We start from the raw sequence: 22,982 nt of genomic DNA on the forward strand, positions 1-22,982 counted from the left end.
AAACCACTCTAGAGACCATGGGAGAAAAAGCCAGTTGGTTTGATATAGGAAGTGAAAGAACAGAAGGGAAGACTTGAGTGATATGCCACGGGGTCAGATGCATTAAAGTGACAGTCCTGGGGAGCCAGGAAGAGATATCGTGCCAAGAGACACCGTAATTTTACCCAGCAGGACCAGGGAGATGCAGCTCTTGGGGCCAGTGCCGGTGTGTGGGTGCTGCAAGGAAGAGCTAAACCAATGGGGGAGGGAGAGAGCAAAGGGCGAGGCTGGGCGCACCCAAACAGAGGGAGAGCCACGCTATTTCAAACAGATACTGACAATGAGAAAACATGAGAGGAAAGTTACTTTAACCTCTCCAGTCTAATGTAATTGGGAAAGTGTCCTTTAAGTTAAAGCTGGTTTAATGTAACTGTTGACTGCAGACCTTTTAAGATAACTTCTTTTAGGACCCTGTTTCTCAAACTTTAATGTGCATACAAATTAATTGGGGATCTTATTAAAATGCAGGTTCTGATTTAGTTGGTCTGGGTCGGAGCTGAGACTGCCTTGCTAATCAGCCTCTGGGTGCCCCTGGCCTGATTAGCTGTACTTCAAGCAAGAAGGTGTGAACAGCCTGGGCTCCTACAGTGGGCTCCTGGGACAGCCGGGTCTGGAAATGCCTGCTGAGTCATTGACTTTCCTGTGAGATTACACGTAGCTTTGGAATGAAATATTTGCATGCATTCCAATTCTCTTGATATATGACAGCTCTATATGAACCAAAACACTTGTATAAACAAAACTCCCCAATTTTGACAGACCAGTTAACATTAATATTACTGCCACTTTGCTGATCTGTCCCTGGGTTAATGGGGAGATGGTAGATATTGACTAGATGACCTGCAGTGCGACTTTGTGCCTCACCCATGGTGGGTAATCAAATATGTGTGTATTTTAGATATGAGAAAATATCTACGCAGTTGTTTCTCTGTCTCCCATGTACAGACCCAATGGTCTGTCTTTCAGAAGTGAAGAGAGAGGACCCAGAGTAAGCAGCAGGCTTTGGCAGCTGAGAGTTTAAATACAAGAGTTTTATTAGGAAACCGTCAATGACCGGATTTCACAAGAGGATCAGTTCAGCCTGCTGACTTGTTCTCAGCACCAGCTCTGGTTCCTGGATCATGACGCTGGCAGAGATGTGCTGGGCAAAACAATGCTAAGTCCACTAAGAGACCACTGCCAGCAGTTAGTTCAAGTGACCAAAGGTTGGAACAAGACTTCTGCAAATCCTTCATTCAGAGCTAATTCCCTCCCTGAGCTCCCAAACTTTAGTTCTAACTTTGTTACAGCATTTATCATATTCTGCTTTTGATTACATTATGCATGTGCATGTGTGCCCACATATTATCTCCTTGCTGGATTAACATGCTTCTTTAGACATAAAATGTAGAGGTTAGAATCAGTTTGGGGGTCCATCTCAGTTCAGGGTTCTTTTTCAAATAATTTGGGGAGACCTAAGAGGAGAATATGTTTTATTATCCAATGTTCAATACGTTTGCTAGAAGAGAAACTTGATGAGTATCTACCAAATTAAAATTAACATTCTGCGCACAAGAAGTGGGAGTAATAGGCACTGGCTGGTTGGCTCAATGGATGGAGTATTCGTCCAGTGTGTGGATGTCCCAGGTTCAATGCCCGGACAGGACACACAAGAGAAGCAACCATCTGCTTCTCCTCCCCTCCCTTTCCCACTTCTCTTCCTCTTCTCCTCCTGCAGCCAGTGGCTCAATTGGTTCAAGTGTCAGCCCTGAGAACTGAGGATAGATCATTGGTCTAAGTATCACCCCCAGGTGTTGAGAATAGCTCAGTTGATTCGAACATTGGCCCCAGATGGGGGCTTCCGGGTGGACCCTGGTTGGGGTGCATGCAGGAATCTGTCTCACTATATCTCCTCCTTTTACTTAAAAAAAGTGGGTATAATATTATTGTGGCCTTATGTGCTGAGGCAAACTATGTAAACAGCTTAAATATCCATGTATGAGCCAGTGGTTAAATGCAGCTTGGCACACCCATACAATAGAATACTAGCATCTGGTGAAAATGTTGAGGCAGGTCTACATGTACAAATATGGAACAATCTCCAAGATAGAATAAGTGAGAAAAGTAAGACGCAGAATGATGTGTATAGTAAGAAATAAACTTGTAATATAGTTTGTAATTAAAAGGTGTGTGTGTAATATGTGCAGAAAAGATTTCTAGGAGGACACAAAATCAATAGGTCGCAGTAGCTGCTGACTAGGAGGGACACTGGGGAACTAGGACAGAGGTGGTAGTTGGTTGACAAACTAGCTCTCTGGAAAATTTTTTTAAAAATCCTTATTTGTAGAGTTAGATTATATCTGTGGTGTAATTACCTCCATCATGGGCAATTTCAGGTGAACAATGGTTTAACAATAGGATCACACAACTGGCTTCAGTGAGCTGGTATGATGTGGTTTCAAAGCAACACCACTAGATGTAGCGGTGGGAAGGTGCGCTACTTTCCATAGACCCTTTAGAACAATGTATTTAAAATGTAACAATAAACTTTAAATTTAGAAAAGCAATCATGTTTAGATTGCTGTATTCCCTTATCTTTTTCTTCTACAAGAGAATCTGGGCTTTCCTTTGAGAGTTCTTATTCTGCTATCCGTAACTGTTCAGGTGACCTGTCAGTGCAGTCTTGTACAACAAACAGACAAACAAACGCCCCCCCAAAAGAACCCCACCAAACTTAATATTTGTAACCTCTTGATATGTATGGAAGGCAGCTACCTTCTAAGTGTAGAAGTTGCAGGAATGTTCTGGCCAGGAACAAGCCATCACAAAAAAAGGTGCTGCTAGTGTATCAGGACACAGTTTATACATAAAAACTCAGCTTCTTAGTGGCTGTGTGGCTGTGTGATGCCTCACTATCAGAATATGAACATGACAAATGCTTTTCTGTCACAGCCACCTGCTTGAGAGGGACCCACTGCGCAGAATACCTCAGCATACCCTCCTCCCCTCTGCCTATGAAAGTGAGCCCCAGCAGGCTAGTGAGGAGATCCCTTGGCACTGCCAAACCAAAGGATTCCTTCTCAAGTCACTCCAGAAGCTGTTTTGCCTCAATCCCTAAGTCTGGCATTTGTTCATGACTGGGTTTAGTGTGATTCTGAGAACTTGGGTCTCAACTCTAATTTTAGCCTCCACTTTGTCAAGCTCTCTCCAACTTATTCTTCTGTTTTTAGCCAAACCATTTCTTACACTGTTTTCTCTGTTATAAACTCCAGCCTCACCCTGCCTTTGTTGATCACTTACCAACCTGTCAGTTTATCTGTTTAACATCTTTCCTGATCAGCTGGGGGCAATACCTGTCTCATTAATTGGCATATTCTCCAAACTTTGTACAGTGCTAACACTAAATTAGGCGTTCAATGCATGCTGGCTGCATGAATGAATTAATGAGTTATAAAACCATCAAAGGAATTCAATAGAAGGAACATTTTATTTGGAGAGGTTTTGAACATTACCTTCATTTTCAGTTAAGGCAGTAACATTCTTCCTGGAGGCGAATGGGAGAGGATCACCTGAGACTACGTTGGGTGTAGATGAAGACAAAGTTAACCCCTTTGCATTCAGATGCCACAGAAGCCACACCCTGACTTCCTGAGCCCACTGCCAAGCAGCAGCATTTCAATTGCTTTGAAGAATGGCTGAGTTCCATTGTATACAACCTCTCCAGAAGACACCTCATTGATGAGCCCTTCCCGCACTAAAGAGGAAGTCTAGTGTTGGTTCACAATGTTCTGTTTCTTCTTAGCTTTCAGTAGGTTTTCATGGAAATTGCATAATCAGTTAAGTTTGCTCAAACACACTGTCCCTCTGGTTTTATTTTGGAATTCTTTAAATATCTAGTAAATTAGCTCTTTGTAAAGCAGCTCAGCCAGTTCTTATCCAGCTTGACATCTGACTAAGTATGGCTAGGCATGTGTTTAAGTGAGTGTGTACGTTTGAGGGGGTGGTAAGCTGTGTTCATTGGCATATATTGCCCCCTGGGAGTTTGGGAGTGGTGAAAGCTTCTACTGTACCAAAAAAGTAAACATTGATAAGATGGCCTGGCAGCAATTAGATACACTAAGCTCTAAGAGCAAATTAAAGCAGAGTAGGATTGTCCCCACTCACCAGATATTTAGCCACACCCCAATAAGTAGGTCTAACTTGCAGAGCTCAATACATGGAGAGGCAGCACCCAAGGATGGATGCTTTGGTATGGCTCCACACTGTCCCCTGGTGGTTTGCTGCTCAATTGCATCCTCCTTGGAATTCAACCTGAAGGCACCGTATTTAAGGTGTTAGCTCTGGTCTGAACTCAAATCCTAGGGTTAAAAACAGAAGGCTTCCTATTGGCTGAAAACAACAACAACTGATAACAAATGGGACTCTAGTTCTGAGGAAAAGCTCTGATGATGAGCCTTACTTCTGCAGGTTACCAGAGACACTTGGGGCACCAATAACCTGACTGATTTGTCAGACACCCAAAATGGCTCGGAGACAAACAAGGAGAGCCGTTAGAAGGGGGTCAGAGAGCAGGCATAGTTCTGAGAGGGTGGAGAACAAACTCCTAAAGAGAGAGTGTAGGAACGGGGACAGGAAAAGAGGCTTGCCACAGGTCAATTGTTGGCCTCCTGCAACAGGCTTTAGGCTTGCTGATTCCCTCTGGTCCTCACCTTAAACAAAAACGCAGCCAAATTAAACTGGTTTGAAAGATTGCATTAAAATAAAAAATGCTGTAGCTTCTATATTTGACTAATGGCAGGAAGCAGGAACAATACTTGGAAAATAAGTTCTTTTTTTTCTGAAGATTTTCAAAGAAGCAATAAATTCAATGGTTAAAAAAATATATTTGTATGAGATTTGGTCTTTTGCAAAGAATAAAGCATGTTTTGTTGAAAGTACAGAGAGGCTACTTGGCTGAACGCATATACTCTTTTGGGAATCTTGTATAATATCACCAAGTCGAACATAGTGGAATGGCTTGAAGCGTCCCCCGTCTCCGCGCTTCCTGAGAGCACGCAGTGGCTGGCGAGCAGTCAGGTGTGCGCCTCCAGCCCCGCCCTGCTGGGCCTTAAACCCTCTTCATTCCTTTCCCCATGAGGCAAGCAAACACTGTCATGACCATTTTGGGGTTCACTTCAACCAGGTCTTCTGGAAGGGCATACACTCTTGCTCCAATTTTTCGGGCCATAGAGATGGCATACCTAAAAGGGAGAAAAGAGGAAGAATGAGGAGAGCCAGAGCAACAAACTATGATCCCCTCAGTATCACGGTTATAATCATTCACTATATACTACACACTATATACTATATATTATATACTATATATAACACAGAACTCACTCCCATTGTCACTAGAGCCAGTCACTGACACCCTCCCATTTTAATGGGCAAATCTTGGCTCTATAAAGCTCCCAACTCCATCAGACCGGCTGTCTAGCCTATCATATTTATTACATGTCCTTAGAGATCTTCTCTGTCCCTCATACTACATAGTAAAGTAAGTGGCAGCTGCTCCCAAGCTGGTGAAGACTGATCTTGAACCCCATCACTTGCCCATTCATATCCATGGGTATTCACAAAAGGATGTTTATATTCGGGCCTGCCATGTGCAAATTTTATTTAAGATGTCTCCTACAGATTATGATTAGAAAATTGGTCTTACAAAGTTAAAGATACAGGCTTGCTTTTCAATTGGAATAATAGACTTGCTTTTAGTCTTGCTCCCTCTAACACTAGGAAACTTAAAATACTATTGCATAATATCTAAAATAATGATGATGGGACACAGTAACTTTCAAGAAGAAAAAGCATCAATAGTGAAATTAAGTGTTTGCACAAAAGCACAAGCAATAGACTTCATAGGTATTGAGTTGCCAGTTGGGTTCTTCCCTCCCTGACCTCAGGATTATTTACATACTTTGCATTGTTGAGTTTCTCGTCATCGTCCAGGTTTTCTGTCTTCAGAAGATCATAGTTAATGGAACCGGGTTGAATGGCATCGATGAGATCCAGAACAGGCAAACTTGTACTAATCTTTGGGTCCTGCACATAGAGAAAGGTGGGTTTTGTCAGTATGCCCCAAGTTACTTCTGTTTCACTCAAGGGAAGTGAGTGGTTCTTTCATCTTAAACATGAAATACATGCCGCTTGGTATGGGAAATGCAACAACAGTGTGGCACATAAATTGTAGTTTCAAATCAATTGTTGCTTCAAATCTATTGTAGTTTCTGTACGGACACCAGTAGCTTCGTAGTGGCTTACTAAGCAGGGGAAACCCTCAATCTGCCAATAGGAGGGGAGTCTCCTCAAATAGGGAGTGAATGAAATAAGCACAATTAAAGAAAAGCAGAGAGGTTGGAATGTTAATGTAACTAGTGCTAAGAGTAGAGGAAGGAATGATTTGAAAAAGAAACCAACAGAAAGAAGAGACTAAAGATGTAAGGAGAGACTTTGCATCATTTGGGGCCACCCCAGAAGTGATGGCAGGAATAGTGATAGGGGCTCCATTGGACATGAGTCTCAGTAGATGCTCATTTCTAGAGGACCTCAAGGAAAGAAAAGAGTCCATAGGTCCAGGGAGACTGTGTTGGCAATTATGTGATTAAATACAATGACAGTAACTAATATTCGTTGGTGTCCCACAGTTTGCTCGGCACTTTTTTCTTTTCTTTTTTTTACAATTATAAGTTAAATTTTCTTCTCTTCCTACAATAATTACTTTAAATTTATTGCGATGACTGGTTAATTAAAATTACATAGGTTTCAGGTGTACAATCTGTAATGCATCATCTATATATTGCATTGTGTGTTCACCACCCCAAGTCAGTGATGGGAGTTCACCACTCCCATCACCAGTGATCTGCTCTTTACCCTCTTCTACCTCTTCCCAATCCTCTTTCCTTTTCTGATAATCTCCATACTGCTGTCCGTGTTTATGAGTTTGTTTTTGTGTGTGTGGGGGGGGGGGGAGGAGGGAGAGTGGGTTGGCTTAATCCCTTCACCTTTTTAAATAAGTTATTTCACTTGTCACCACAGATGTAGGCATCTAAATTTAATTTACATGAGTAAAGGGAGTTTCTGAGGATAAGTGACTTGCTCGTAAGTGGTGAAGCTGGGATTTTTATTTTTTATTTTTTTTAAAAATCAATCCATTGTTTTCTTTAATTTTTTTTTTTTTTTATTTTTTTTTTTTACACAGAGACAGTGAGTCAGAGAGAGGGATACATAGGGACAGACAGACAGGAACAGAGAGAGATGAATGAGAAGCATCAATCATCAGTTTTTCCTTGCTACACCTTAGTAGTTCATTGATTGCTTTCTCATATGTGTCTTGATTGTGGGCCTCAGCAGACCGAGTAACCCCTTGCTCGAGCCAGCGACCTTGGGTCCAAGCTGGTAAGCCTTGTGGAGCTGGGATTTTAACCCAGGCATTCTGACTCAAAATCCTGGGTTCTTTCTTTGGCATTTGTAAACATTTTGTTAGTCACACCTGGAGCTGTAAATGTTCCCTTAAGGTTTAAAAGTCAATTTTTTAAAAATTTATTTTATTTTATTTATTCATTTTAGAGAGGAGAGAGAGAGAGAGAGAGAGAGAGAGAGAGGAGAGAGAGACAGGGGAAGGAGCTGGAAGCATCAACTCCCATATGTGCCTTGACCAGGCAAGCCCAGGGTTTCGAACCGGCGACCTCAGCATTTCCAGGTCGACGCTTTATCCACTGCGCCACCACAAGTTAGGCTGTTCCCTTAAGGTTTAAATGCACAAAACTTTGAGCCATCTGTTCTCTCTCCTGGAAACCTGTGAGTACAAACATGGAGAAACAGCTACTTGCTTCTATCTAAGCACAGTCAAGTCCAAACACCATACTTCAAGGGTCCAAATTAGAATCAATTCTAAGCAAGACACAAGGCACAGGATACCTGTAAGATGCTAGGCCTCTAGCATTGGTCTTCTGTACAGGTAGAGCAAGATTTAAAATATTTATATATAATGTGTCTATTTTTATTTACTCCTGGGTAATATAAAAACTACCACAAAATTAAAATCAACGTATAATCATAATCTAATTTCCACAATTATCCTCAGTTTCTCTCTTCACAGAATTTTTTGGTGAAGAAGCACAAGGGAAGCAAAATGTGGAGATTTGAGTTTTGCCTTTTTTTCTGCTTTCTTCCCACAATCTTGTGGAAGTGCTGATGGGCAGAGAACTGACCAGCAGCTGGCAGCATTCATAGTTGAGAAGGAAAAGAACAAGGAAAATTTCCACAATGGCAAATCGACTGTGTTGTTTCTTTTTTTAAAAAAATTTTATTTAGAAAATTATATTTAATGGGGTGATATTGGTCAATAGAACACATAGGTTTCAGGTAAACATCTCTATAACATTTGAACTGTTGGTTGTGTTATGTACCCATTACCCAAAGTCAAATCATTTTCTGTCACCATATTATTTGTGATTGTGATCTTTTACTGAGAGTTTCACTGAAAAAGCAATGTGGGGTTAATTTGACATTTTTTTTTTTGTAGCCCTTTTTACTTAATCCATTCTAAAATGACTTAGTGAGAGGATTAAGTTAGCTCAGAGAAAAACAAGGAGCAAAAGAATTGTCAAACATTCCCAAGACTGAGTCCCCATGAGAACACCTCAGAGCGGGCTTCAGGGGCAGCTGTTTACAGTGAAATGCACCCCTGGGCTATTTAACTGTAATGGTTAGTGCCCTATCAAGCCCTCTGCTCTACAACCTCACCCACAGGTAAAAGGTGCTTTCTCCTCACCTGCACTGTCACTTGCAATCACTAGCTCTAACCTCAGAACTGACCTGAACTCCAGTTTCCTCATCTATACAGTGGGGAAAACAGTAAAGCTGACTTCACAGTGTCCGTGAAGATGAAAGGAGACATGAAAACAAGAAGCCCCTGGGACTCAGAGCACATTCTATACGGGGCGTGTTCTTCCCTGCTCTTCTCTGCCACCTTTCCAAATATCCTTCTGGGAGAACTTGTTCACGTCTGTCACCACCCTTTGCACCTCTTCTCAGTCATCCGGTCTGAACGGGAAGCTGGGAGGGGGGAGAGGTGGCTGTTCTCGGGATAAGCTCGATAGGATTGGGCACGCCCAGTACAGCCCAACCCAGAGACACCTTCTGCCCTTTCTGGTGGGGAGAGATGTTCATTTTCTTCTTGATTTTGAAGCATAGGGTTGATATCTGGATGAACTGCCTCACTGACCCTATCCATACAAATCCAAAGTGGTCCTTTCTCTTAATCTTGACATTTAAACCAGAAAAAGGTAGTTAAGATGACACAGACATCATAATATGCATCAAAAGTGCACAGGTCCTTTGAGGAAGAATCCAGTTAACATATAAACATGAGCTTAGAGATATAATAAAAGATAATGCTGCTATTAATAAAAAAATGGGATTTGGATACAAGTACATAACTGCTTTTTCTCAGAAAATACTACATTTTACATTTCATGACCATAATGTTAATCCTAAACATGGCGCTGTGCACACTTTAAAAACATTATTATATTTTATGTTACTGTACTTTGGAAGAACAATGTGTAAAAATGATTTTAAAAAATTAATTATAGGAGAAAGTGACAAGAAATTTGTCACTGTGAATGGCTTATGAACATCAAAACAATAATGGGTCATTTAGCAAAGTCAAAATTGGGGGGAAACCAAAATACTTAATACTTCAGGTCACTTTAAAACAGACAGAAAACAGTAACGATAAGCATGGAGCCCAGGTGGCCATGAGCAGTAGATGAAGGATTTTACCTTGAAACTGGAGATAGATGAATGTTTCCCTGCTTCCTTCAATGTTTCATTCACCCAGTTGACAATAATGTCATCGTTGACCTTCTGCCCACCACCAATTTCTTCCAGAATATTCAGTGTGTACCTAAACAAAATCAAGGATAATTTCTGAAGAAAAGTTGCTAAATAATTCAAAATCATAGAATGTAGCTAGGGTAGAAAATATTCTCTTCTTTCTAGGTATCTCACAAAAGATAGCTTGGACACCACTACATTAGTGTGTGTGTGTGTGTGGGGGGGGGGTATATATATTAGTTCCTTTTAGGATAACTTAAAATGTAACTTTATGGTTGTTGGAATGAGATGCAGAAGAGCAAATACTTCCTTTTAAGCACTGCCATTGCTCTGGGTAGGAAGAGAAGGCAGATGAGAGGAGAGGCAAGGGAGGGAAGATGATGTCAAAGCTTTGAACCACTACTGTAATGTTTTTCCTAAAGGACCAGAAAAAGAAGTGAAGGAATAATTCAACGTTAGAAAAGCCCAAGTAGACAACACTCATATATATATCATATATATATCTCCTTTTTACATCATGGAAGTAGAAATATTAGGAATACCTCACAATGAAAGTCGTATAAGCACCGCGCGCTAACCGATTGCACCACTGGAGCTTTACTACAATGAAAGTCACTTTGAAGTAGAAACCAAAGTTAATCTCCAGTCTGAGAGAGTAAGAATCACCTTAGATACTGTTATGCTTGTTTGGGAAACTTACTAAGAAGCTTCAAGTTAAATTTTCATGGAACAGAGAAAACTCACCGTTCCCTCTGACGGGGTAAATACACAAAGAAAGCCAAGCAGTTGAGCAGGTTTGTTAGCCTAAAGGTTCAGACTTGCAGGAGGGGGTCAAATTACCCTTGAAAGATCTCAGGGCTAGGGTTTCAGTTTGCACTGGTCAGTCTGAAACTCAAGTATCCTGCCACTGGGTCTTCTTCGGGGGGAGGGCCTACCTAAATGAGGTCACCTTCTAAAAGGGTGTCTGGGATTCTGCATACATAATCTATTGTGTGTCTTCTGCCAGTTATTGCTTCAATGGAAAACACAATTCTCCCAAAATTGTCCAAATGGGTTTCAAGTTGAATCTCTGAACAGTAGTGATGTCCTGCTTCCTCCAGGTTACAGCACCTTTCCATCATTGCAGGTGGGGAGGTAAAGGGCTCCTGCAATTCACACACACACACACACACACACACACACACACACACACACACACACACTTTTACCAATTAGGCATCGCTGTCCTCTAGATTATGTCTCTTCAAACTCCCTCCCTCAAATCAACTGGTTCCTCTTCATTCTGCCTCTGCTCCTCATAGAATAACCTTTCTAAAGTAAAGTTCTGGTCATGTAATTTAAAGTGACTCTCCATGACCAAAAATATTCCGTAGAATGGACAAGAGGCCTTTCAAAATTTGGCTGTAATGTCTCCTTTAGGTGCATGTCTGATTTCTTATTCCCCCCCTCTCTTATCCCCAGGCCCTTGGTGAACACACCCACATCAACCTCACAGAACCAGCAGCAGCTCCCCTACCACACCAGGCATCCTCCTGCTTCTGTGACTCAGCTGTTCTCTGGCAAAGGATTTCTAATGCTTTAAACAATTCCCAGTTCAACATCATTTTCCTGACCGATACAGTGTACTAATCATTATTATTACACTTACTGTACTTCCAACCTGTTCTCCAGAACTGTTGATGGTATTGGTGTACATGTCTCTGTCTACATACCATGTCCTCTCTGGCAAAATCTATAACCCTGTTTATCATAGTGTTTTCAGGGGTTAGCAGAGTGCCTCATACATATTATTGAGCATCTAGACACCTAGGAAATGGAAGGATGAAGTGGTATGTAAAATAAATAGAACAGCCTCTCCCAGAGAAAGTCGAGATGACTAATGCTTACTGTCGACCCAGAGATGGAACCAAAGCTCTAAGGACTGATAAGGACAAATGGGGTAAGTGCCAGGTAGATTTTCAAAATATCCTTACTTTCAAAAAAGGCCCTCATTTTGATCTGTTCATAATTGTTACAGTAATATAATGTTATAGAAATATAGAAAAATATATGCTGCTCACAAAAATTAGGGAATATTCCAAAATGAATATGAAATGATACACTATCCCTTAATTTTTGTGCAGTATAGAAGACAGATAGAAATAAGTTAGGATATAATATTAAAAGCCATTTAGGCAAGTGAATAAGGTTATGCCCTCTGGGTAAAAGCTAATTAGTGTGTACCGATATGATAGGCAAGACCATGCCCTCTGCGCAGGGCCATTAGAGTATGTCTGAAATTATATATAGATAAAAAGAGCTCCCTGTGAGGAACTCTCCAAAAGCAGCTTGATGTGATTGATAATCCCGTAGATTAACACCTGTTAGAAGGCACATGCCAGAAAGGGTACTTAAGCCAAGGGGGCCCCAGCTGCAGGCAGTTGTCCAGACTCCCAGACTCCCAGCGTTGAATGTGGACTGCCTCCACACCACTCTGACCAAGGACAGCTGAGAGGAGCATGCTGATGGGCCCCATTCAGCTGTACCCAAGCACGCCATAGGATCTGTGAGTAATAAACTGCCTGTATGATTCTTGCAACTAATTTGTGTGTAAATTGTATTTTTCCTCCAATGGCAATTGGTCTCAGTACCAATAAGTATAGGCCTCATATCCACCTCAAGAGTATTTTCAAAGAGGCTGCCAAGCCCTGGCTGGTTGGCTCAGTGGTAGAGCGTCAGGCCGGTGTGTTGATGTCCTGGGTTCAATTCCCAGTCAGGTCACACAGGAGAAGAGACCATCTGCTTAACCACCCTCCCCCTCTCCCTTCTCTCTCTCTCTCTCTCTTCCCCTCCCACAGCCATGACTCTACTCCATTGGAGCAAGTTGGCCCGGGTGCTGAGGATAGCACTAGGGCCTTGCCTCAGGCGCTAAAATGGTTCCAGTTGCAATGTAAAAATGGCCCCAGATGGGCAGAACATTGCCCCCTAGTGGGCTTGCTGGGTGGATCCTGATCGGGTGCACACAGGAGTCTCTCTGCCACCCTGCTTCTCACTTAAGAAAAATACAAAAAAAAAAAAAGAGGTTGCCAGCCCTGTTGTTATTCTGTTTTTCTTCCTCCCTCCCTCCCTCCCTCCCTCCCTCCCTCCCTCCCTCCCTCCCTCCCTTCCTTCCTTCCTTCCTTCCTTCCTTCCTTCCTTCCTTCCTTCCTTCCTTCCTTCCTTCCTTCCTTCCTTCCTTCCTTCCTCTCTCCCTCCCTCTCTCCCTTCCTTCTTTCCTTTCTTTTTTCTTTTTTTTTTGAGAGAGAGAGACAGGAAGAGAAAGAGGGAGGAGAGATGAGAAGCCAACTCATAGTGACTTCACTTTAGTTGTTCATTGATTGCTTTCTCATATGTGCCTTGACCCGGGGGCTCCAGCTAAGCCAGTGACACTTTGCTCAAGCTGGTGAACCTGTGCCAAAGCTGGTGACCTTGGGGTTTCGAACCAGGAATCTCAGCATTCCAGGTTGATGCCAGTCAGGCTTGTTTCTTAATAAGTAGCATGTGTATTAAGTTATCAGCTTCTACCATAACATTTAAGAATTTCTGCCTAGTATACTCATGAAGGATGGTGAGTTAGTGCTTGTTTCCTTAGGTCATGTCTGTATATAGCATGATAAAAGCAAAGTTTAATCTTCTAGCAGCTGCACTCATCTTAGGACTGAATTCTCACTTCTCTTTATCAAAAGTCTCAGCTTTTCTATGGACACTCTCATGTGGAGAGAAGCAGTGCACTCCACCTACTTCCTGAGCTAAGGGAAAAAATGATATAACATTCACTGCCCAGATAAATGACAAAATTAGCATGTCTGTTCAATCCAATGAAATAAATTCCAGCTAGAAGTGGCTCTAAATATAATAGGTCTGTTAATATATGACATTTATAGAGAAAAAAAATCACTCCTGGTAGCAGTTACATAATTATCAGTCATTTCCACACCTTCATCAGTAACGTATCCCTTTTTCCACTTTCTTACATGCACAATTCTTTAAAAGTAAACACTCAGGAGAAAAACGACTTAGTACCTAGGCGGCAACAGCAGCAGCGGACTAGACCTTGTCCCATATACACCAGCCATAAAGTATAACTTTGGACTACATTTTCATAAAACCTCTACAACAAGGATCTTATTACAAAGTTATTTTCAGATTGTGTGAAACTCAAGGTAAAATAGAATTGGCCTGAGTTTTTTAGTAATTAAAACAGAATATATCAAAGATTATTTTATATTCAAACCCATAGGTCAATTTAACTTTTGTATCTAAAAAGATTTGTGCTTTGGTTTTTGAAGTAATCAGTACCAAAGCCAGACTGTTAAGAATTAAAAACATACGTGAAAGAAAATAGAGAACAGTGGCCCTGGCCGGTTGGCTCAGTGGCAGAGTGTCAGCCTGGCGTGTGGATATCCTGGGTTTGATTTCCAGTTAGGGCACACAGGAGAAGTGCCCATCTGCTTCTCCACCCCTCCCCTTCTCTCTCTCTCTTCCTTCCCCTCCTGCAGCCATGGCTCCACTGGAGTGAGTTGGCCCCGGGCACTGAGGATGGCTCCATGGTCTCTGCCTCAGGTTCTAAGAAGAGCTCTGTTGCTGAGCAATGCAGCAACACCCCAGATGGGCAGAGCATCACCCCCTATTGGGCTTGCTGGGTGGATCTCAGTCAGGGTGCATGCAGGAGCCTGTCTCTGCCTCCCCTTCTCTCACTAAATAAAAATAAAATAAAAAACAGTTCAAAAATAGTTTCTGAAAAGACACTGGTGAGAATGGCCCTTGGGAACTGATAGTAATGTTACATGAAGTAAAATAGAAGATAGAGTTGATATTTCCTAACCTCTGGAGTTTTCTGCACCAGAGGAGTTGTAGGACACCTGCCTCAATCCTCAAGGAGGCCCCGGGTTGGAAATGGGCAGTGGAGCACTACATTTGATAAAGCAAATGTGACTCAAATTATAAAATCTATTATGATCACTTCTGATTATACTACCTCAACACGTGGAGACATTGACATAATTACTTCAAGGACCATTATGAATATAAGGATGTGCAGACAGTGGCCTGGGAATAAAGCTGAAGTAACTAGGTGCACCACCCACCTTGTGGTTACCATTACCTTGTTAGATATCAGATAATTGTTGGGTAGGTTGATTCGTGTATGTGCCTTGACAGGGGATTGAGCCTACAACCTTGGAGTATCAGGATGACAAATCAACTACTGAGTCAGGGTCACTTCTTTTTCTTAAACTTATTTTCTGTTTGTATATTTTATTACATTACATTGTTAGTTTCTAATATCATCATCTAGCTCTCATAGCAATCAAGTTTATGGTCAACTCTAAATGTTATCTAATTTTTTTTTTAAGAACTAGCAACAATTCTGCTTCTGGCTGTGACGGAGTAATAGGGGCCTGATTTACCCTTCTTCCTTAAATATCTGAAGAAACACAAGAAACAATGTTGTTCAGGCACCGGATAACTGAAAGCACAAAACAGTGGTCTCTGAGAGAGGGAAAATAAACGCGGTGAGCCCTAAGGTTGTTCCAGCCTGTTGCACGCAGCGTTTCCAGACTGCAGTTGCAGGAGAGAGAACCCAAACTGAGCACAACAGTCTCCCTGAGTTGAGGCGAGGGGCTGAGAACTCGAGGAAGCCAAGGGGCCTAGAATTTGTGGGACAGAATAGCAGAGAAGAAGCTGCCTGTAAGTGAATAGAGTGCTTTAAAAAGAAAGCTCCACAGAGCTTCAGAGGGTTTGCCTCAAGTCTTCAGCTGAGCACTACTCAGCGCAGGCCTGTGAGGAAACGGCCAGAGGCTGGGGACAGAACTGTCAGAAATGAACAGGCAGAACAGTGCTTGGAGTCCGCACGGGGCTGGAAATAATTTGGTTTCCATCAGTCAGAATGGAAGAGCCATATGATACATGGAGCATCAAGTAAAGTACTCGTTAGAAATGATCTTAGAATGGAGACATTAAATTAACTCCAGACTAATTAAGGCTTCAAGTAACCCTCAAATGGATCAAACTGTGTCCCACGACTGAATTCAAGAATTAAATAAAGACAGAAAAATCCAGCACACATCAAGGTAAAATTCATGATGTCTCTCATACAATAAGAAAATGAGGAGGCATGCAAAGAAGTAGGAAAATATGACCCCTTGTGAGGATAAAAATCAATGAATAGAAACAGACCTAGGAATAACAGTTACTGTAATTATATTCTATTTGTTCAGGGAGGTAGAGGAAAGAGCTATGGAAAATGCCCCAAAGACGCAAATAAAATTTTTATACACGAAAACTATAATGTTTGGGATACAGATGTACCCTGGAAGAGTAGACACTGCAGAAAAGAGTAATGAATTTGTAATGAATTTGTATATGAAACAGTAGAAATCATCCCAAATGCAACATACAGAGAAAAAAGTGAAATATAGGGGAGCAAAATGAACAGAGCTTCACTGAACTCTGGGGCAACTTCAGATGACCAAATATATATGTACCTTGAATCCCCCCAAAAAACAGGGGTAGGTAAAAAGGACAGGAGACATATTTGAAAAAATATAGGCCAAAATTATCTCAAATTTGATGAAAACTAAAAACCCATAGATTCATGACAAACCTCAAGCACGAAAAACACAAAAGGACATTATAACCAAATTGCTTAAAGCCAGAGATAAAATCTTACAATGAAGGTTGAGAAAAGAGACACATTGCATACAGAGGGAGAAAGATAAAAATGACAACAGATGTATCATTGGAAACAAAATGTAGGCCAAAAGAGAGTAAACACTATCTTTGAGAAAAAACTATCTACCTAAAATTCTACACATGGAGACAATACATTTTGAAAATGAAAATGAAATACTTTTCAGACATGTAGAAGCTGAAATTATTCCTCTGCACTAAAAGAAATAGTCTTAGAAGGCAAAGAATATCATATAGAAATCTGGCTCTATACCATGGGAGGAAGAGTACCAGAAATGGCAGATATGTAGGTAAATGTAGCATATTTCCCCCTTATTTTGAAAATTCCTTTTGAAGATAATAAGGATATTATTTGACTGTTTTTACAAATTTATTTGACTGTTATTACAACAAGTCAATTTCAAAGTAAAAGGATGGAAAAAAGATATGCCATTCTAACACTCATCAACAGGAAGCTGGGCGGCGATGTTAATAGCACAAAAAGTAGATTTCAAAGAAAAGAACATTACCAGGCATAAAGGTAATGAAAAGTGGGTGATTAATTAAGAAGACAAAACAATCTAAAATATTTATAAACCTAGTAACTAGAGGTTCAAAATACCTAAAACAAAACTGATACAACTAAAAGGGGGAAAAAAAACCCCAAATTAAAAAATACTCTTTCGGTTTTAAGTTTAGCTTGAAATACAGTTTTTCTGGATTAAATCACATTCCTAAACAATTTCTAGTACTTCTCTAGGTTAATAATACACTCAATAAAAATCCATTTCCCGAAGTTGCATTACCTTCTCATTAACTGCCAAACCAAGGCCAGTGTGAGCGTGCGGTTCCCTTCATTGAGATCTTGTCCACCAATGCCAACCAGGGAAAACTTGGCTTGATTCTTTCCCAGTTCCACTGCATAGTTACAGTTCTCAAGCTGTTGAGGAGAAAGGACAATGATCTAATGTCATTATTTCTATGGTGACACATTCTACGTAAAATAAGATAATAAATATAAAGACACAAAATGAAATAAATATGGCCAGATTAAATGATCTCCCAGGTCTCGCCTGGTTCTGCAATTCTAGGATTCTAAATTAGTCAAAGAAATTTTCATCTTTTCTTAAACAAAAACTTTCATTTCTACCCCAAAATATTCATAGTGTGCTTTAAGTGCAAAACCAAAATGAATCCATCATTATGAACATGTTCATGGCTACAACACACAACATAAATAGGGATCTGTGCTCAGTTACCTGTCCATAATAGTCCTAAAATAGCTGAATTCATGATGAGTGACATGGAAACCTGGATTCTCTATCCTACATGTACATAGTGGGTTGACATGTGGGACAGGTATTCTGTGGCTATTCTCGGATCATTGAGAATTACAGAGAGGAGAAATGGTAGGAAATAATTGCGCCAATCCCATTGCTACTTTACGAAAACAATGTGTTCCTACTGTGTTGACATTAGACAAACCATTTGTACAAGTCAAACTGCTGGTACAAAGCTCCAATTCTTTAGTAAATTAGAATGAGGATCTTAATGGGGAAAAAGAAACCTTGCCCAGCTCTAATGATCTTAATTAGAAAATTTACATCGTAATGTCATCGAAAGACATTCAACATGGAATTATAAATAAGTAATCAACAGATATAGCGGACTCACTTTAACAAGACTATTTAGGTTTGTGATTGCTCTGCTATAATTTAAACACTGGGTAAACACTGCTAATCTAAGTTTGGCCTTTTAATAATACAGTAGTCACAGGGTGCTCTTGCAGGCTTGTGCCTTCTGGGACATCTATATTTACCTTCTTCATATGGCCCCCCAGCTTGGAGTATGGTGGTTTGTTTACTTTGTTCCAATCAACAGGGACTTTAATCTTTTCATAGAGCTGGAAGATGACCAGGGCATCTGATAAGTCACTGCACAAAAAGAAACAAAAAATTTCTCAGATAGCTAACATTTATGAAGGCCTACAGTGAGTTGGGCAATATGTTATCTCAAGGAATAGTCACAGCTTGGTAAAATTGGAGTTAGCCACTCCATCTTTTGAGGTAAAGAAATGGACTCAGACACTGAGGGGACTTGCTCCAGGACTTCCCCAGGACTCCCCCTATGTTCCTCCAGCTAAAACACATTGCTTCCAGGAGAAAACAAAATATGGCTCTAACAAATGGCATAGGAGACCGTCTCAAACTTAACAGTTATTGTTTTGCCTGCTTGTGAGCAGATCCAAGGCTGGCAACATGTAGAACATTTGTGCTTTGCTGGGTTATGATTTTGTGCTACACACACAGCCACATTGGTGTATGAAAGTAAGTTTTTCTTTTATTGAACACCCGACACCTGCAGGTCATCTTGGCACTCCCTCACTTCTCGTCATGGTACACACATGTTGTGAAGAGAACTGCACACCATAGTAGTGCTATTTGAAATACTGGGGATCTTTCAAGGCCTTAGTGTCTCACATTAAGGATGTGTCCGCAAATATTCTTACCTGTACAAATGATTGACGCGAGGGTTCACGCCCAAGGAGTTCATCCAGTTCCTAAATGTCCTCTCTTCTCTCGTCTCACCTAAATTAAGGAAGACGGGTTATCTTGCAGGCCCCTCGAAAATATACCTCATTAAAGTTTAACTAAAGAGGCTGTAATAAAAACTGAAGTAGAATTCATTAAAGAAACCCTAATGGATCTGGATGACCATTGCTCATCTGTGTTAATTTTTTTCCATTTCGATTTAACGAGTATTTCTATGGCATCTATTCGTAGCATGCACAATCCTGTGTGAGGAAACTGTTCAAAGTTTAAGGCTTACATTCTTTCTGGAAAAAACAAAAATTTTAGGCATCAAAGAGAAGTCATGCAAGCTAGAGGGCTAATGTACGGGGTAGACACATTTGCTATGTGAGCTGGGATCAGGGTGAGAATAGTGGTGGGCGAGATTTGGGGGGAGAGGAATGTGAGCCTCACTTTCTAGAACTAGTGAAATCTGGGTAGCGAAGAGGAAAGGGGAGAGGATCTGGAGGTATTGTAAGGGTTGGGAGTAGGACACAGTGTGACTAGGAACACAAAGAGAACAACTAGCAAAGTCTTAGTACAACCATTAGGAAGGGACTTTTCAGGGCCCTGAGTTGTTCATTCAGTACATGGGAATAAGGCTGTCTAGTGATGGAACCAGAATCACAGATCTCTGGGTGTGAGGTAGCAGATCTGGGTTAATATATTAGACAATGTCTGTCGTTATAATTCTTTTTATGTTACTATGATAAATTTTTCTTTTTTGTATTTTTCTGAAGCTAGAAACGGGGAGAGACAGTCAGACAAACTCCCCACATGCGCCCCACCGGGATCCACCCGGCACGCCCACCAGGGGCGATGCTCTGCCCCTCCGGGGCATCGCTCTGTTGCGACCAGAGCCACTCTAGTGCCTGGGGCAGAGGCCAAGGAGCCATCCCCAGCGCCCGGGCTATCTCTGCTCCAATGGAGCCTCGGCTGCAGGAGGGGAAGAGAGAGACAGAGAGGAAGGAGAGGGGGAGGGGTGGAGAAGCAGATGGGCGCTTCTCCTGTGTGCCCTGGCCGGGAATCAAACCTGGGACTTCTGCACGCCAGGCCGATGCTCTACCACTGAGCCAACCGGCCAGGGCCTATGATAAATTTTTGAGCAAACAGAGCTATAATGAAAGCAGTATTGTGTGTGCCAGGGGGCAGTGTGCAGGTTTTCTGAAAGGCAATATTCATTTAAATTAAACAAGCAGAGGGGATAGTATTTGATGCTAGCATGTGGGCATATTCAAGCACTTGATGAGTGGAGGAATATACCCCTAAGACCTTTTGAAAGAGTTGCTGTAAGATTTACTAACAGTCCAGAAGAGCAGAAAGAAAAAATAATGATCAAAAGCCATTCTGCAGGAAGAATTGTCAGCATTTGCTGATTCAATGCCTTTAGGGGTGAGGAAGATATCAAAGTGGAGCCCAGGGTTTTGGTGACTGAAGAAAAAAAAGTGCTACCATGAATGGAAATGGAGACTTCCATCATGGGATGGGGGTAGAGTAGAAAGAAAATGGGGGAGAAGAAATGATCGATTCTGCTTTGTACATGCTGAATTTCAAGTGACAGTAAAGAATCCAAAGGAGGATGTTCTAGAGGCAGCTGGAAATGGGAGATTAGAGGGCTTGAGATATATATATATATATATATATATATATATATATATATATATATATATATATATATATATATATATTCAGAGTCAACAAAATGAATAGACCCTGGACTGCAATTTATCAAATGAGACAATTGTAGCAGTGCTGAAATACGAATTAATTTTGCATTTCCGGCTATAGTAAAGCATTACAGAAAAAGGATCAACCAATACTTTAAATCTGGACATCCTTTCTTTGGTTATATCCATTTAATATTAATTTCATTTTGATTTTCCTGTCTCAGTATTGAGACTAATGCATGATGGGAAAAAAAAGTAAATAGCTCCGGCACTTTTACCCATTAGAAACTGATAAAGCTATATGCTTTTGTTCAATCTTAGGGCATTAACTCCCAATTGCACACAATTGTCAGGGATTCTGCCTCAAACTATGATTGTGTGCCTCCTGTTACCTAAGTCAGAGAAACTAAACAAAAACAAAAACAAAAACCTCTGCGAGGGTGTCCTAGACGAGATAGATACCATTTTAGGTGATGAATATCTGCAATTTCTTGCCTCTAGGAATTAATACTCAGTCCATTAAATACATAAACTAGATTTTTGGAAGTTAGGATTTATTTCATTTGACAATTAAATTCATCGCTTTCCTAAAACAATTCTGATCCTGGATGAAGCCTATATTATGGATGTGATATAATAATGTTGGCTATTCTTGTTTGGCTGTTATTGACTTAATAAATCTACTTCATTTGCTTTGTTACATATCAGAGAATTGGTGACCTGGTTGTAAATCTTCCCTGACATGTGAGGGGTTTATAGTCACTTAGAAGGTGATGTTGAATTGCCTGGATTTGTGAATGTTTTTCTCAACTCTTACTCAACTGGCTTCCTTTACCTTCAAGAGCCCCCCAGTCGATGTCCTGGTTCTCTGGTTTGTGCAGTGCAGGATATCTGTTAAAGAGGTTGGCAATGAAGGCCAAGTTCAACTTGGGGTTCCCTCGGACGACATCTGTGGCTGTGACAAACTGCCTGCAGCCCAGCCTCTCTGCCTGCTGCAACATGCATTCTGCCCTCTGGATCTCATCTTTTTCCTGCAATAAAAGAGGATGTGTCAAAGTTGGGCCAAGGCTCTCCATGCACAAAGTAGATATGGAGAACAAAAAAAAATAAAAATAAAAATGGAAGTTTAACCTTGGATAGACACTTAATAACTGCGTATTACTACTTACAGTCTTCTGAACCCAAATCAGAAAGTCTCAAGAAAAGGAATCTCAGAAGTAAAGTAATTGGGATTTTTGAGTCATCCTGGGTTTAAATTCCTGCTGTACCATGCACTGGCTCTGTGGCCATGAGATGATTATTAACTTCTCTGACCTTCAGTTTTCTCAACTATAAAGTGGTTTAACATCTACTGTAGTGATGTTTGCAAGGATTAGAGGCTGTTGTACAACATGCTTCACATAATACCTGGCACATTGAAGGAACTCAACAGGTAGGGATTCCTCCTTTTATTATTTCTAGAGAAAGAAATCCCCAGCCTTGGATCAAATAACTTTTAATAATCAGTCATATGATCTTGGATATATTATTTAACCTTTCTGAGTCTCAGTTTTTTTCCATCGCTAAAGTGAAAATTTATTTATTTGTAGAAATATTCCATCTATTTCCAGAATAATAAACAGGTACCTAGAAATGGAAATAAGGAAACTTCATGTGCTGCAGAGCCTATTAAACGATGGGACATACACAGAAGTGCCTAGCCTGGTACACGGCATCTAATCGTATTAGTTTCTTTCTTTCCTTAATAGTTATTTCCAGATTAAATTTCCCACAGTTATTAACTAATACTGTTAACACTTTTTAATAGCTTTAACAAGGCTTTGAGCAGAAGTATCCACTCTTGGAACCCCAGAGTCAGGGTCACACAGGTCAATGGAGCTGCCAGTGCAAAGTCAGCCTGTGTTCTCCAACACGGGAAGGGGCACGGCCTTACCCTCAGTCCTGACATGTCAATAACAACGGCAGGAATGCCCTCTTCATCTCCTTTAGGGGCCACCTGTTCCAGCAGGTGGTAATAAGCTTTTGAGTCCTGTGAGAAATTAAGAAATTACAATTTCAAATTACATAATTAGCAGAATTGTTTCCCCAAAGCAAATATTTTTCATTTCTTATTTGATCATCATTCAAGAATACGACTTTATTAACAAAGTTGGAAATGTTC

The 22,982-nt window shown here is 40.9% G+C and overlaps 1 protein-coding gene across 3 annotated transcripts in view; it reads right to left on the minus strand.

Annotated features, from left to right (window-relative positions):
• Nucleotides 1-3,486: 3,486 nt before the first annotated feature.
• LCP1 (lymphocyte cytosolic protein 1) overlaps nucleotides 3,487-22,982 on the minus strand; it is an 83,884-nt gene continuing 64,388 nt past the window's right edge. For all 3 annotated transcript variants that reach the window (XM_066380970.1, XM_066380972.1, XM_066380971.1), the window contains 8 exons: nucleotides 22,755-22,850; nucleotides 21,657-21,852; nucleotides 19,094-19,172; nucleotides 18,404-18,518; nucleotides 17,391-17,524; nucleotides 9,844-9,967; nucleotides 5,975-6,099; nucleotides 3,487-5,258 (listed from right to left, as the gene is read on the minus strand). In XM_066380970.1, the coding sequence (XP_066237067.1) occupies nucleotides 5,126-5,258; nucleotides 5,975-6,099; nucleotides 9,844-9,967; nucleotides 17,391-17,524; nucleotides 18,404-18,518; nucleotides 19,094-19,172; nucleotides 21,657-21,852; nucleotides 22,755-22,850 (1,002 nt within the window). In that variant the 3' untranslated portion in view covers nucleotides 3,487-5,125. The remainder of the gene's footprint in view (nucleotides 5,259-5,974; nucleotides 6,100-9,843; nucleotides 9,968-17,390; nucleotides 17,525-18,403; nucleotides 18,519-19,093; nucleotides 19,173-21,656; nucleotides 21,853-22,754; nucleotides 22,851-22,982) is intronic.

The sequence above is a fragment of the Saccopteryx leptura genome, chromosome 4 (genome assembly GCF_036850995.1).
Source record: "Saccopteryx leptura isolate mSacLep1 chromosome 4, mSacLep1_pri_phased_curated, whole genome shotgun sequence".
NCBI lineage: Eukaryota > Metazoa > Chordata > Mammalia > Chiroptera > Emballonuridae > Saccopteryx > Saccopteryx leptura.